At 40.4% G+C, this 15,261-nt stretch overlaps 1 protein-coding gene across 3 annotated transcripts in view; it reads right to left on the bottom strand.

Moving 5' to 3' along the window:
* The window catches only part of ZNF496 (zinc finger protein 496), a 36,291-nt gene that overhangs the window by 18,347 nt on the left and 2,683 nt on the right, over nt 1-15,261 (bottom strand). For all 3 annotated transcript variants that reach the window (XM_036767350.1, XM_036767352.1, XM_036767351.1), the window contains exons 2-3: nt 5,139-6,071; nt 4,121-4,376 (exon numbers count right to left, since the gene is read on the bottom strand). In XM_036767350.1, coding sequence (XP_036623245.1) covers nt 4,121-4,376; nt 5,139-5,528 — 646 coding nt within the window. In that variant the 5' untranslated portion in view covers nt 5,529-6,071. The remainder of the gene's footprint in view (nt 1-4,120; nt 4,377-5,138; nt 6,072-15,261) is intronic.

Below are 15,261 nucleotides of genomic sequence, written 5' to 3'. Positions count from 1 at the left end.
TAAACTAAAAGTCAGAATATCTGGAATTAGAGTGGTGGAATTAGAGTGGAAATTCTATTCCTAGCTCAGCCGTGACTATCAATGAAATTCAACAAATATTTATTGAGTGCCTACCTTATACAAGTTGCAACCCTCAAGGACCTTACATTGTTTGGGGTGGGGTGGAGGGAAGGGAATGGTGGGATGTATATCACATACATAATAAGGTGATTCAAGGGGGTAAAAAAAACATGAGCAGATAAGTGGGAAGATCTCAGAAGATTTTATGTAGGAGGTGACACCAGAGCTGAGGCTTTAGGGAAGATAAGAATTCAGAGAGGTGACATTAAGAAAGCAATGAATTCCCATGAGAAAGGCAGAGAGGTGGTGCAGTGGAGAGAGTACTGAGTCTGGAGTTAGGAAGACCTGACACAAACCTTTCCTCAGATACTTCTTAGCTGTAGGACCTTGTGCAAGTCACTTAACCTCTTTGTGACTCCATTTTCTCATCTGTAAAATGGTTTAATAATCATACCCACTTCACAGGATTTTTTTGAGGATAAAATGAGTTAACATAAAATATGCTATTATTATTATTCTAAAAATGAGTAAAGGTTTATGCGAATGGAGAAAGGCAAGAGATATTGGGTTTGGGGAACACCTGGCAAGCTAATTTGCCTGAAAGAGAGAATTCATGAAGTGAAGTAATGTGAAAAAAGCATGAAAAAGTGAATTACTGTCATACTGTAGAAAGTATTAAATGCCAGGTTGAGATGTTTATATTTTATTCTAGAGGTGAAAGGGAGTCTCAGAATCGGAATGGGACACATTTCTTCCCTTGAAATGTACAATATAGTAGGGAAATAAGAATATACAAATATAATCATAATGTAAGTAAGAATGAGATAAGTGTATACATGGGAAAGGTCAAACAGAAAGACATGAAACATCTAAGGGAAGAGAAATGACTTCTAGCTGGAGGTATCACAGAAGATTTCATGGAGAAAACTGCATCACAACCGACATAGTTCTTCCACCTGCTGCAAGTATTTTAATTCATCTAAAGTGTTGTGTTAGTGTAATATATATGTACTTATCCTTTCTACATTATGACTTTTCCCATTGTTGTTTTGATATATTGCAGGTTGGCATAAGAAATTAAGTGGGAATTTTGGAGAGTTTTGCTGAAGCCAGAGAAAACACGTGAAGGCCAGCAGGTGACACAGAGCCTGTGAACAAATACTTAACCCAGATTTTACAATAAGGTACTATGAACACTCCATAAGAGGAAAAGAAAAAATTCAGACTTCTTCTCTAGTATGAAGGGAGGGCCAAAAAATTTTACACAGATTTTCCAGATCACAGGAGCACTGCCCCCCTCACCCCCACAATGTGAAAGGGATAACTATTTCTCTGTAACCCTTTATTGAGGTATTATGTATCTTATATTTTAATCTATGAAAGGACAGGGACTCTTCCTGGTTTTTGTACCAACAAATGATCAGTAAAGCACAATACACCAAGACGGAAGTGCTTAGGTAATTTAAAAAAAAATCTATTTGTACATATATTTTAGATACAAACTGCACAGTCACTTCAGTCCAGCATGTAGCAGCTGGATTGCCTTTAAGAAATTGTGAATTGCTTTTAATGACCACAAGCTTCTACCAGAAACAATGGCCCATTGGTTTAATAATATTCTTCTGGAGTATCATGGGATATCAGGCTCTAAATGATTAAAAAGCCAGGGTTATCCAAAGAGCAACAGAAAAGACCACAGTGAGCATTCTCCCATGAAGAGGCTATACCAAAGTGTCAACCAAGTATTACACAGAAGTAGCATGAAGGATGTCATCAGTGAGATGTCTGGTAAGAGATGGGCAAGTCATATGGAAAGAGCAAAGAACTACTTCAACAGAGCCAATGTGCTCTTCTAGTATCCAAGCAACATCAAAACATCTTGAGGAAAACTCCTAGCATGGACTCCCCCCGGAAGATTTATGGGAAGTAATGAACAACTGTAGCATAAGAGGAGACAGCAAAGACAGGCTGCCCTCTAATACATCGTCATGGATAAAGCTTTTACATCAATGAGCTAACATACCATTCAAGCACACCAGTATGTACATCACTTGTGGTACTTCGAAGCTACCAGAATACATCTTAGGGCTAATGTTCCCTAAGAAATTCCAATCAAATAGGCCAGCTCTGCAACATCAGCAACATAAACCTCTTTTGTCTTGTACTTTTTTTGTATCCCAAACAATTTTACCTGATACAAGGGCATTTAATCTATGTGTTATACTGTATATATCAATGTAGCACCATATAATTGGCAAAGTGTTTTACATTCATTGTCTCACTTGACCCTGAGAAAAATGCTATAAGGTAAGTTTGGGCAGGCATTATTAAACCCATTTTATAGCTAAAGAAAGAGGTTCCAAGTCATTCCCCAATTGATAAATGGTCAAAGGATATGAACAGGCAGTTTTCAGAGGAAGAAATTAAAAATATCTATAGGCATATGAAAAAATGCTCTAAATCACTATTGATTAGAGAATGCAAATCAAAAGAACTCTAAGGTACCACATCTCTCCTGTCAGATTGGCTAACATGTCAAAACAGGAAAACGATAAATGCTGGAGAAGATGTGGAAAAATTGGAACACTACTGCATTGTTGGTGGAGTTACAAACTGATCCAACTATTCTGGAGAGGAATTGGAACTATGCTTGAAGGGCTATAAAAATGTGCATACCCTTTGACCCAGCAATACCACCTCTAGGGCTGCATCCCAAAGAGATCATACAAGGGGGAAAAGGACCCGTGTGTACAAAAATATTTATAGCAGCCCTTTTTGTGGTGGCAAAGAATTGGAAATCAAGGGGATGCCCATTAATTGGGGAATAGCTAAATAAATAGCTGTATATGAATGTAATGGAATACTATCGGGCTATAAGAAATGAGGAGCAGATGGACTTCATAAGAACCTGGAGAGTCTTGTATGATCTGATGATGAGTGAAGGGAGCAGAATCAGGAGAACATTGTTCACAACCACAGACATATTACTTCTGTGATGACCAACTTTGATAGACTTGGCTCTTCCCAACAATGCAAGGTTCTAAGACAGCTCCAAAAGACTCATGATGAAAAAGGCTCTCCACATCCAGAGAAAGAATTACAGAATCTGAATACAGACTGAAGCAAACTATTTGCTCTCTCTCTTTTTTTCTTTTCTTCTTGGTTTTGTTACATCTTTTTTATGGTACATTTCATTGGTTATAATTCTTCCTTATAACTTGATTACTAGGAAAATAAGTTTAATGTGAAGGTATATGTAGAACCTATATCAGATTACATGCTGTCTTGGGAGGAGGAAGGAGGGAGGAAGGAGGGAGGAGAGGGAGGGGGAGAAAATTTGGAACTCAAAAACTTGTGGAATTGAGTGTTGTAAACTAAAAATATTAATTAATAAAAATAAATCACCAATATAAATGTTAAAAAAAAAGAAAGATGTTCAATGAGTCCAAGTGACTTGTTCAAGGTCACACAGCTAGATTGGGAGAGACTGTCTCCTAGCTCCTAATCCAGTGTTTTTTTATGCTATATCTAAACTAAAGTATGGGGGAAGAGAAAGCCAGGTAAATTAAAATGGTATTATTTGAATTGTAGAAAGATTCTATTTTTAAAATAATTCTTTTAAATTCCTTGGTAATTTGCTCTGGCCTTCCCACATATAGCAGAGCATTTTTCCAGGTCATTAAATGTTCCGTGTTTATAAAGAGTGGGGTGACATATGAAAGCCAAATTGATAGAAATATAGATAAATCTATTCTAAAATTATAATCAGGGAATAGGAAAATAAGTCTGATTTACAGTATTCTGAAGATCATAGAAAGCAGGATGCTAGTTATAAGCAGAACACCTGACATTCCCAAACAGGCTCCACTCAGGGAATCACAGAATAGAAAATATCTCACATATGATCTCACTCAATCCCTTCACTTTAAAGAGGAAGAAATTGAGGCCCAAAAAGGTGAAACAACTTGCTAAAAGTTAGTAATAGAATAGGAACCTGAACTTAGATTTCTTGCCCCCAGTCTTGTGCCCCTTCTACTGCATCACACTACCATCTCCTTACCTGATTCTTTTGTGAATGGAGGCCCTTCATCAGTGCTCCTGCTGAGTTGCTCTGCTGATCTTGGGTTTGGGTTCCCCAGTCCTTCTTCTTGGGATGGAGGATGACAGACTCGCCTCTTTGCCAGGCTGTTTGAGGGCTCTGATGCTGCCATAGGGGATGCTGTCTCTGATAAGAGTCTTTCCTGTTCCGGCCCCCGAACTAGAACAGGGGAACCATCACCATCATCAATCACCACAGGATCCTCAGAGAGCTGGAGCTAAAATTCCAGAGAGGAAATCTCAGGAACAATCTCTGGGGTCAATGTAGTTCTGCAAAGGGCTACACAAATTCACCAGCCCTTTTCACTCTATTTCTTCCTGTCTCTAAGTGTTCTCCCAACATGGCTAACATATCTCCTGATCCAGAGGCCCACTTCCTTCCCATAGGTCAAACAACTTACAGGATCCTATCTCCTCTCAGTAATAATAATGATAATAGCTAACATTTATATGCTTACTATGTGTCAGGCACTGTGCTAGTGCTTTATAATCATTACTTCATTTGTTTTAAGGAGTCTTCCTGGATTGCTTAAGAGAAACTGATGGCTTGCTCCACCATGAACTACCTCTTTGGTCACTGAACAGCTGACCCCTTCAGGCACTAACCTAAATGCGTTTCTTCCCTTTGCTTCTTTGCCTCCCCTTTCACACAGACACCCAAACCTCTATGATTCTGCGCCTACAACAAGACTGTTTTCAAGAATCCCAATGCCCTTCTCCCCACTCCAGTCTCTAGCTCTGTTTAACACAAAGTCAGTCAATATTGTTGTGATAACAATGGACACTTTTTCCTATGTCCAACATCTTTAAAAAAGAAATCATATCTTGTATTCTTTCAATTCTCTGCTGTTCTTTTTCCCTCCCCCCTTTCCACCCTCTCTCCACCCCCCACACTCCACCCCAGCCTTTTTCCTTCTCCTGGGTACGTTACAGACTTATACTACTTGCAGATTCCTTCTTCCCCAGGCACCTCTCCTCACCCACTGCCATGGTCTCCCAGGCTCTGTCTCCAAATCCTCCACCACAACCACTGCCTGTTCACTGCTTTCTGGCTCCTGGGCTCGCACCCAATTCTGGATCTTTCCAGGCAGGATGGTCAGGAACTGCTCCAGCACTAGGAGCTCTAGAATTTGCTCCTTGGTATGTTGTTCTGGCCTTAGCCAACCCCAGCAGAGTTCCCGAAGCCGTCTTAGAGCCTCTCGGGGACCAGCAGCTTCCTGGTAGCGGAAACGTCGGAAGAGCCTTCGGAAGGATTCGGGGCCAGGGGGGTCTGCCTGTGGGGTAGGGTCCTGCCCTCGAGGGTTTCTCATTTTAATGGGTTCCTCTCGCTCCTTTGGGGCTAAGACTCTAGGGCAAAGGGCTGTAGGCATGATAGACTTTGAAGATGAATGAGCAGAGGCAGGCAGTAACCCTACTTCCAGGCAAAAATCGCTGGCTTCAATGTTTATGTCCTTTGTGTTTATTTCAGAGGGACAGGATGGTAAAACTGGTTCACAGGAGTGATGGGGAATGTGATACAATGTGAAGTATGAATACAAATAACTGATCCTCTGATGTGAGACAGAGGATGGCAGTTTCACCTACCTCTGAAGGCATTTGTCAGTCAACAACATTTAAAAAGAAAGTCGTTCTGTTTACTAAGCACCACACTAGGAAGTAGGTAGGAGAGGAATCCAGAAGAAATATATTCAAGTCTTGATGTAGTACTGTCCCTGAAGTCCATGTCACAGTACTATGTTGCAGGTGGAATAATGCTGTAATGATATCTTTGGTGTACTTCCAATAATAAATCCTCTTAGAGTCTAAAATGCATTTACCATTATACTTGATTCTGTAATAGATCAAGTAGTGTTATCCCAAGGCTGTAGGAGACTGGAACTTTGACCTCGAAGAGTTCACAAATAGAAATAGAGCTAGAGGAGAAAAAAGGTATAAAGTCTCAAAAACACTTAAAATAATAATCAAACACTAAATAAATACCAACAAACCAATAAGCATTCAAGTATTTATTATGTGCCAGTAACTGAGGATACAAAGACCACACCTACCCTTGAGGAGCTTGTGTGTAAAGAAAGAGGACTAGATTTAGGAGTCCTACGGCAAAAATAATAGTTCACACATTCCCTCACTCCAGTCTTCCACACACTAGAAATATTTTAGTCTAAGCCCCTTGCTTTATAGATGACAAAATGAGGCCCAGAAAAGTTAATTACTTGCCCAAGGTAACACAGGTAGTAGTGAGTAGCAGAGGATAAATTCTAAACCAAACCTTCTGCCTACAAATCTAGTTGTCCTCCAGACTAAGCCACTTCTACCTCTCTCAGTATCTGTCATTCATCTATAAAAGGAACGTGATGATATCTGTGCTATCTAATTCACGAGTTTTTGCTAGATCCAAATGAGATAATTTGTAAGTGCTTTGTAACTAAAAGTATTATCTAAAGATAAGGGTACGTTATTATGTATTTTGGTAGGATCTACAGGGGATAGAAAGTAACAGGAAATGTTTCCAAACCTCAAGGAAATAGTTAAACTGAGTCAAGGAGTACACATACCAAAAGCTAAATGAACAAACATTTTTTTTTTAAAGATCAAGATGACTTAACAGACAACTTAATGTATTTCACTGATAATAAAGTACCGACAGCAATAAAACAGCATTTTGAATAATCTATAATAAAGACTAACCTTACCTTAAATTTGTTTGAATTCCCCCATACAAGGTCTTATCCTGGAATCCACAGATTTTTAAAAAATATTTTGATAACTGTATCTCAATATAATTGGTTTCCTTCGTAATCCTATTTATGTTATGCATTTATAAAGTAAATGAGAAGGAGCCTGTAGGCTTCGCCAGACTTCCAATGACCTAAACGAGGTTAAGGACTGCCCTAATATTTCTGGCTGTCCACCAAAGCCATATGCCTTGTGTGCAAAATCCTAAATATCTTTTAATACTATGTTTATCTGTTCCCAGAAGCTGAAGGTAAAAAAGGGAAGCCTTTGATGAGATTATTAAGCAAGTGATTCCTTTAATGGCACCTGACCAACAGCTCAATACCATCAACAAGGTTATACACTCTACAACCCCCAATAACAACTTGTCATAGTAGTGTTGACAGAATGGAAAGCACACTAAATTTGGAGTCCAAGAACCCAGGTTTAAATTCTGGCTATGTCATTTATAATGTATATGACTTAGACAAGTAATTTAACCTTCCTAGTCCTCAGAGTACTCAGCAGTTAAATGGAGAAGGGGAGGGAGGGGGGAAGGGGAGGAAAGGGTTTGATTTCATGACCTCTAAGGTCCCTGCTAGCTCTAAATCTATGCTCCAGTGGTCTCATAGTCAGAAACTCTCACTCTCCCCTACATTATACGCCCTCATATGCTTTACGGTCAAACTGGCACCATCCCCTACAACAACAGAAAGATCCTGCCTGATCTCCCCAGGGGGTATTACTTTCACAATTCTCAAATTATTTTGTATCTGTTTGTGCACATAAGGATGGCTAGGTGGTAAGTGGATGGAGCATCAGCCTGGAGTCAGGAAGACATGAGTTCAAATCCAGCCTTCAGACACTAGCTAGGTGATCGTGGGCAAGTCAGTTAAGCCTGTTTGCCTCAGTTTCCTTATCTATAAAATGAACTGGAGAAGGAAATGGTAAACCACTCCAGTTATCTTTGCCAAGAAAACAAATGTGCTTCTTGACAACATTTGTGCATATGTTCCTGACCTCTCAGTAGAAAGAAAGCTTTTTTTTTTAATTCTGGTTTTGTATCCGCAGCTCCTAAAATAGTATCTGAATTTGTGTAATTTGAATTCTCCTACTGAAGTAGAAATAAAGAGCAGCTGCTCACCACAATGTAAAGATAATCTTTTTCTTATATTTCATTTTTGCAAAGGCCCTCTTAAATGAAAAAGTTACATTTTGAACCCAGACTCAAAAAGTAGATGGGCCTGGCTCCTCTTCCCATAGATAACTGTGAAGGGAGCCTAGGCTCCTTCCCAAATAGGTATTTCATCACCCCTTTCCCCTCTCTATCCAACATCCAACATCCCCCAACAAAAGGAAAGGAAAGAAGGAAAATTCAAGGGCGATGGGGGCACAGACAAAGGTGGGATAGGTGGCAGAAATGTTCAGAAAAAGCAGCTGTAGACTTCAGAAAGAAAGGAGGGGAGAGGACAAAGAGTAAAATAAAGGAAGATAATTAGTGGAAGAAAGAGAAGGAAAAAGGAAAAAGGGGAGGAAGAGTGGAAGAAGATGGATAAGGAACAGAAAAAGAACAAGGGAGAAAAAAGGGAAGCAGTAGGTGATGCTCAGTAGGAGGAAAATAAAGGAAGCTTGTCAGAAGGAGAGAAAAAACAAAGGTAGGAGGAAACAAAAATGAAGAGATTTAGAAAAAGTGAAGACGAGGGGGAAAAGGACGGGGGCAGACAGAGGAACAACTAGAAGCAAGGAGGGAATCTAAGAAGGGGGAAGGAAGGAAAGCAGGGAAACGAGGAAGAGGAGAAAACTTAGGGAGGAGAGAAAGGAGATGGGGGAAAGAAAAGTAAGTTGGGAGACGACGGAGTAGCAGAAAGGGCGGGAGGGAGGTGGATGGAAAGGCTAAGATGGGATATCAATTTCCCAACGAAGTCTCCCCAAATCCTGGTCTCCTTCTTGGTCCTTCGCAGGTTTGGGAGATTTCGCGGTTACTCAGACTCACCTCCTAGCCCCGGGAGCCCATCTCAGAGTCGGGTCAAGTGAGTCGTGTGCACCGACCCCCGGTGGATGGAAAGGACAGAGCGAGCCCTCCAGTTCCCTCCCTAGGGACACTTCCTGCTCCTCTCTAGGACCTTGGAGGTTTCAGCATCTCAGTGGTTTTCCTCTACGCCACCCCATTCCTGACATGGTGTGTGTTGAGGGTTAGGGGGCGGGAATGACATTTGAAACCCCCCAGCCCACAGCGTATAATGACGCTGGTACCTCACGGTTCCATCAGATTCACGCTGCAATCTCTTGTCTCCCTGCATTCCAAGGGAGATCAGTTCCTTCCACTGGAAGATTGGGGTGAGAGGACGTGCTAAATATCTTTATTTTCTTCTACATTATGCACTCTGAAACTTCACAGCCCGGGATAAGGAACAGTACCAGAGGAGAGACACAATCCTCACTCTCTAGGCGGATTAGAGCAAAAGAAAGGAAAAGAAAGGACAAATCGGTAATTTGTGTAATCTGCACAGGTCAATGAAGTACTGACCAAAGAAAATTTCCAGAAGGGAAGTGTGCAGTAATGGACAGAACCTGAAGTAAAGGTTCGGAAGGGATCGAAGGAAGAAGATTCTCCCCACCCCCAATCTATCAGCCTAGTCTTTTTCAAATTTCTTATCGTGGGGGAGGGGCAGAGGTGTACCTGAAAGGGAAAAGATCTCATTGTAGAGGTGGAAAACTGTGGAAAGGAAGAATGGAGTGGAGAGAATCACCAAACTTCACTCCAGAACCCGGGGAAATGAATGAGATACGTTTCTCCAGCTGTTTTTCCTGTTACCTCTGTACCTACTGTACCTACACTCCACTCCCAACCCTGCTCCCCAAGAGGAGCCAATAGAGGATGCAGTCCTCTAGGCAGGCTACCCTCCATTGCTCCCAGGAAGAAGCCACTCCCGAAAAAGTGTGCATGGAGGAACTGATGAGGGGTGGGGGTGGGGGTGGGGGGAAGAGTCCAACAAGTGAGAAAAAATAAGACTCTGCCAGTTACACAGATTTCTTTTACTTATCTCACAAACAAACAAAAAAAGACTAGCTAATAGCTGGTCCAGTTTTCTTCCCAGGGTTTCTGGTACAGAGGGGTGAGAGTTTGTTTTTGCAGCCTTGTTGTAGGCAAATAAGAAGGTTCTAACACAATCCGCAGGGAGCTCTGTAGCTCTGGCTTCAGGGAACTATGGAAATTTCAGCTATTTTTCATAGAGGGCCAAATTCTCCAATTGAAAAGCTCCATTCTAGGTCCTTCAGAATCAGAGAGCAACGGGCATTTTCTTATCTTACCAACCAGTAGATAAAGAAATGTAGCTATGGGCAACTCACTGGAACCACTCTAGACAAGGTAATCTGCTTTGTAATCCCCTTACTTTCTAATTGAATTCTATGGAAACATAAACTTTCTGAATGCAAGCTTCCTCAATTCAATTAAATAAATATTAATTAAGTGCCTACAAAGTACGATGTAATATTAGGTGGTATGGATGCAAACATAAATCTCCCTCAAGGAATCTAACAGGGAGGATAATATGTTTACTACTTCATTGATATTATGTCATATATTATATGTCACTACTTCATTTATATTACAATAATAAATGTTGTAAGTGCATACATAGCATAGTAGATGTCCCAAGTGTGAGAGAGGGTTGTTGTAAGGGTCACAGTGCTTATTGTTTGTCCTTTGTTCCCGAAGAGGACCAAAGACAGCAAGAGGGTAATGTCTTGATGTGCTCCTGAATTGGAGGAGTGAGGCAGAGCTATGCAAAGTTGTCAGCCACATTGTCTGCCCCAGTCAATGAGATAATGAAGGTAAAGTGCTCTACAAACCTTGAAACCCAACATAAATTTCATTCTTATTAATATTATTTAAGAGGGCTGAGGAGAGGAAGAGAAGAGATCAGGGAAAAGGTTGAGTTACCACTTGAGATAGGCCTTAGAATTCCGACAGGTGGAGATATGGAATGAGCATTCCTACCATGAATTACTGATTAACTTCATCCAACTATGGTTTACACCTGGCAACTTCTCAATACAGGATATCTATTTAGAGTTGGAAGAAACGCCCTTCTTTTGAAGATGAGGCAAAGAGAAGCAAAGTAACTTACTGAAGGACATATAGATTATGGCAGAGCAAGTGGGAATTTGTTCTAGGCACTAAAATTTAGAGGGGCACTGTTCATTCCCAATGTGAAGTCACAGTTTGTCTCTTGAACTATTTGGTGTATCAGATGTAAAAACAGCCAGAACATCAAGGGCACAGCTATTTCCCAAACCATTTGTCTAATGTAGACAAGACTTCTTCCTCTTTTGGCCCTAACTTTTTGGGTTCTGAATACTCAAGTCAATTTTCTCTATTTCACAGTTGTAGCAACAGGTTAAAAAAATCTATTTGCACATAAGTTTCACAACAAAGCTTTTTGGAGGCAAACAAGTATCAATAGAAATGATATCTACATAACAAATATATCCCCAAAAGATCCTCCAAAGTTTACATCCCAAATTACCTTATGGAGTGTGTCCAGAATGGGAGCAATTAGAGGTACTAAAATAATTACCATTATAAAACATTTTTGGCATCGCTCAGAAAAACATCAACAAAAAACCTCATTCCTTTCAATTCCTAACAACCAATGTAAGAGGAAGGGAAGATTTACAGGATAATCTCATAAACTTCAATGTCAGCAATTTTCCAAAGAAATAGGGAAAAGGGGAAAAGAGATGCTAAAGAAATTTGAAGTAATGGGATGGGAAGCTGAAGAGCTAAGGACATGGGTCACAAACTGGCTGTACTATATCATCCCTACATCTACATTATCCTTCACCCTTCCCAAAAAGCTAGGACTTCCTATACAGAGTCTAGGGCATGGATGATTAATTTTTTTTTTTTTGTCTTGGAATCCTTCCACAATCTGATTAAGTCTATAGATACCTTCTCAAAAAAATACTGTTAAATGCATAAAGTAAAATACATAGAATCAAAAGGGAAATCAGTTCTATTGAAATAACAGCTATCAAAATTGTTTTTAATTCTTTGGACCCTAGGTTAAAAACCCTGGGTCTAGACTATGCCCATCACTTCCTCTTGAGTTGGGAGGGAACTCTCCTTGTAGACTGGCCTATTGAGAAGGCACAAAAGCTGGGTTTGGGCTGCTCCCTCCTAGGTGTGACTGCATTCAATCTTGATTGGTAGCATAATGAATGTGAATGTTTTTAAGATCTTGCAGAAATTAATTCCTTCTCACTCCTTTTCATCCCATATCCCCTGAATTACTACTTTAGCTCTATAGTAAATAGGATTTATTTGAACCCTAGTCCTCTGAGTCCCAAGTCCAGTGCTCTGTTATACTCAGTAATACATATTTTATTATTTTGTATAAAATATTGTATTTTTATACCTACATCACAGGATTGATTTGAAAAAAGTATTTTGTGAACTTCTGTTTTCTGTACCTTCTCTCTGTGACCTCATAAGCTCCCACAGGTCTGGTAGTCACCATGTCTATGCATATAACTCTCAGATCCATGTATCCAACCTTTGTCTCTCTCCTGAACTCTAGAACCCCACTGCCAACTGCATAATAAATTTCCAAATGGACATGCCACTGGTATCTCAACTTCTACATATCTAAAACAGAATCCATCTTTTCCCCTCTCTTCTCTCAAACCCACGCCTCTTTTTTTTTTTGAAAATTTTTTTTTCTTTATTCCATATCTAATCAGTTACTTTTGTTGATTCTACCTTCCCAACATTCTTGGAACTTGTCCTCTTCTCCACACTTTCACAAACACCATCTTAGCTCAAGTCCCTGTCACCTCTTGCCTGGACCACTAGCCTCTTATTGGTCTGTCAAGTCTCTCCTCTCTCCAAATCATACACCACAGAACTGCTAGGACTAGCAGCTGTGGGCAACTCATTCAACATTTAACGAGTATTTATTAAAAGCTCACTATATGCCAAGCTAGGTATAGATAACAAAAAAATAAAAACTATAGTTCCTGCCCTCATAAGACTTACCTGACAGCTAGACAGTGGCTTATAGTACTCAAGTAGATACTGACTATGTCACTCCCCTGATCCAGAAGTTTCAGTGACTTCCTATTACCCTCTAGGATTAAAAAACAAAACAAAACAAAACAAAACCAACTCTTTTGTTTGGCATTTGGAGCCCCTCATAATCTAGCTCCAGCATGTCTTTCCCGGCTTATTACAAATTACTCCCCTTCATGTACTCTGGCTTCCAGCCAAACAGACCTCCTCATTGTTCCCTGAGTTCAGCATTTTTTCCCTTGCTTCACTGTCTTTGTACAGGCTGTCCACAATTCTTGGCACTGCACTTCAATCTCACTGGTGCCTCATAAAATCCCTAACTTTCTTCAAAGCTGAGTTCATATGCCATGTCCTTCAACAGGATTTTCCCAATTCTCCTTCTCCAGTTGCTTGTGTCCCCCTCCCAACAGTATTTTGTATGTACCTTTAGATATTTTGTATTTACTTACATATGTACCTATTATTTTCCCCAATAGGATCAGTCAGTCAATAAATATTTATTAGGTGCCTTCTAGGTGCCAGGCACTATGCTAAGTCTGGGGAAATCAGTCTCTGCTCTCAAAGAGCTCACAATCTAATTGAGAAACACCATACAAACAACTATGTACAAACAGTGGAAAACTGGAGATTATCAACAAAGGAAAGGCATTAGAATTAAGGGAGGGTCGGAGAAAGCTTACTGTTAAAGATGAGATTTTATCTGGGACTTGAAGGAAGCCAGGGAAGCCAAGAGGCAGAAATGAGGAGGGAGAGAATTCTAGAATTCTAGACACGGAGGACGGCCAGCAAAAATGAGTAGGAGGAAGATGAGATGTCTTATTTGAGGAAGAAGAAGGAGGTCACTGTCATTACAGGGAAGAGTATTTGGGGGCATGGGGATATAATATGAAAAATCATAATTCCCTTCTCAGGTGTAAGAAGACTGGAAGAGTTGTGGGGGGTGGGGGTGGGGGTGGGGGCGGGCAGATTATAAAGCGCAACAAACACCAAACAAGATTTTATGTTTGACCCTGAAGGCGACGGGGAATCACTGGAATTTGTTAAATGTCTATGTGTGTATGGGGTGCTGGGTGGCTGACATCATCAGACCTGCTCTTTAGGAAGATCAATTTGACAGCTGAGTGGGAGAGGGACTGGAGTAGGGGGAGACTTGTGACAGAGAGACCAACCAGCTATTGCAATAATCAATATGTGAGGTAATAAGAGCCTTCTCCAGAATGGTAGCAGTGTCGGAGGAGAGGAGGCCTACTGGAGAGATGTACAAAGGCCTTGAGAAGATTCAATATGAGAGGTCAGGGAAAATGAGGAGTCAAGGACAAGCACCTAGGACAAGGTTTTCAGACTGGGTGACCTGGGAGGATGGTAAAAGTGATGAGGAAGTTAGGAAGAGGGGAATACATGAGGATGTTTGTAGGAAGTTGACAGGCAGCTATTTAAAGCTGGAAAAGACCTTAGAGGTCATCTAATCCCCCTCATTTTTCAGTTGACTAAACTGAGGTCCAGAGGGGTTAAACAACTTAACCAAGTTCACTCAAGTAGGACATACCACAGACAGGATTTGAACCCATGGCTACTAACTCTAAATCTAGCACTTTTTCTGTACTGGCTCTCAGGTAATCTCTGTGAGGGCAGAGACTGTTTATTTTTTATTTTTAGTTTATCATCACCTAGTATAGCACTTGGCACACAGTAAGGTCTTAATACTTGCTGAATGTTGAATGAGTTGCTCATAGTAGTTAAATCAAAGTCCTACCCACAACAGATGCTCAGTAACTACTTACTGGCTCGCAGAATTCCACTGATGAGACCCCTATCTCAATTCTTATTTTTTTCCTTAATTTTCTGGTATCTCTACCTTATAGGCTCATAAAATTTGAACTGTGGACTGTATTCCCATCTCCCATGGTGCTAGCTCTTAGCTAACAGAGCTGGCTGAAAAATAAATTCCTCAGACAAAAAAAAATGGGGGAGGCAGTAGAAACAATTTCATTGAAGTATTCCTCTGGGTATTAATAAATACATTATCTCCTCCTAACAGAATCACAGATTTGGAGATGATCTCAAAGGCAGGTTAGTACACCTGAACAAAAACTCCCTCTGCAACATGCCTCACAAAGATAAATTTTGTTTGAGGAGAAATGTTTTATCTTAACTACAGCAGAGGTATGCTGGAGTTGCAAGGTAGAATTCTATTTATATGCCCAGAACACTTCTTACTGCCAAAATAGGGCTAATAATTCACTCACAATTGTTCTTCTCCATTTTCTAAACCAGAGTTCATGCAGCACAGATATATCCTGTCCTTTGTATCT

The sequence above is a fragment of the Trichosurus vulpecula genome, chromosome 7 (assembly GCF_011100635.1).
Source record: "Trichosurus vulpecula isolate mTriVul1 chromosome 7, mTriVul1.pri, whole genome shotgun sequence".
Taxonomy (NCBI): Eukaryota; Metazoa; Chordata; class Mammalia; order Diprotodontia; family Phalangeridae; genus Trichosurus; species Trichosurus vulpecula.
Note: the sequence above shows the minus strand (reverse complement) of the source record. Positions and strands in the feature narration are given on the sequence as shown.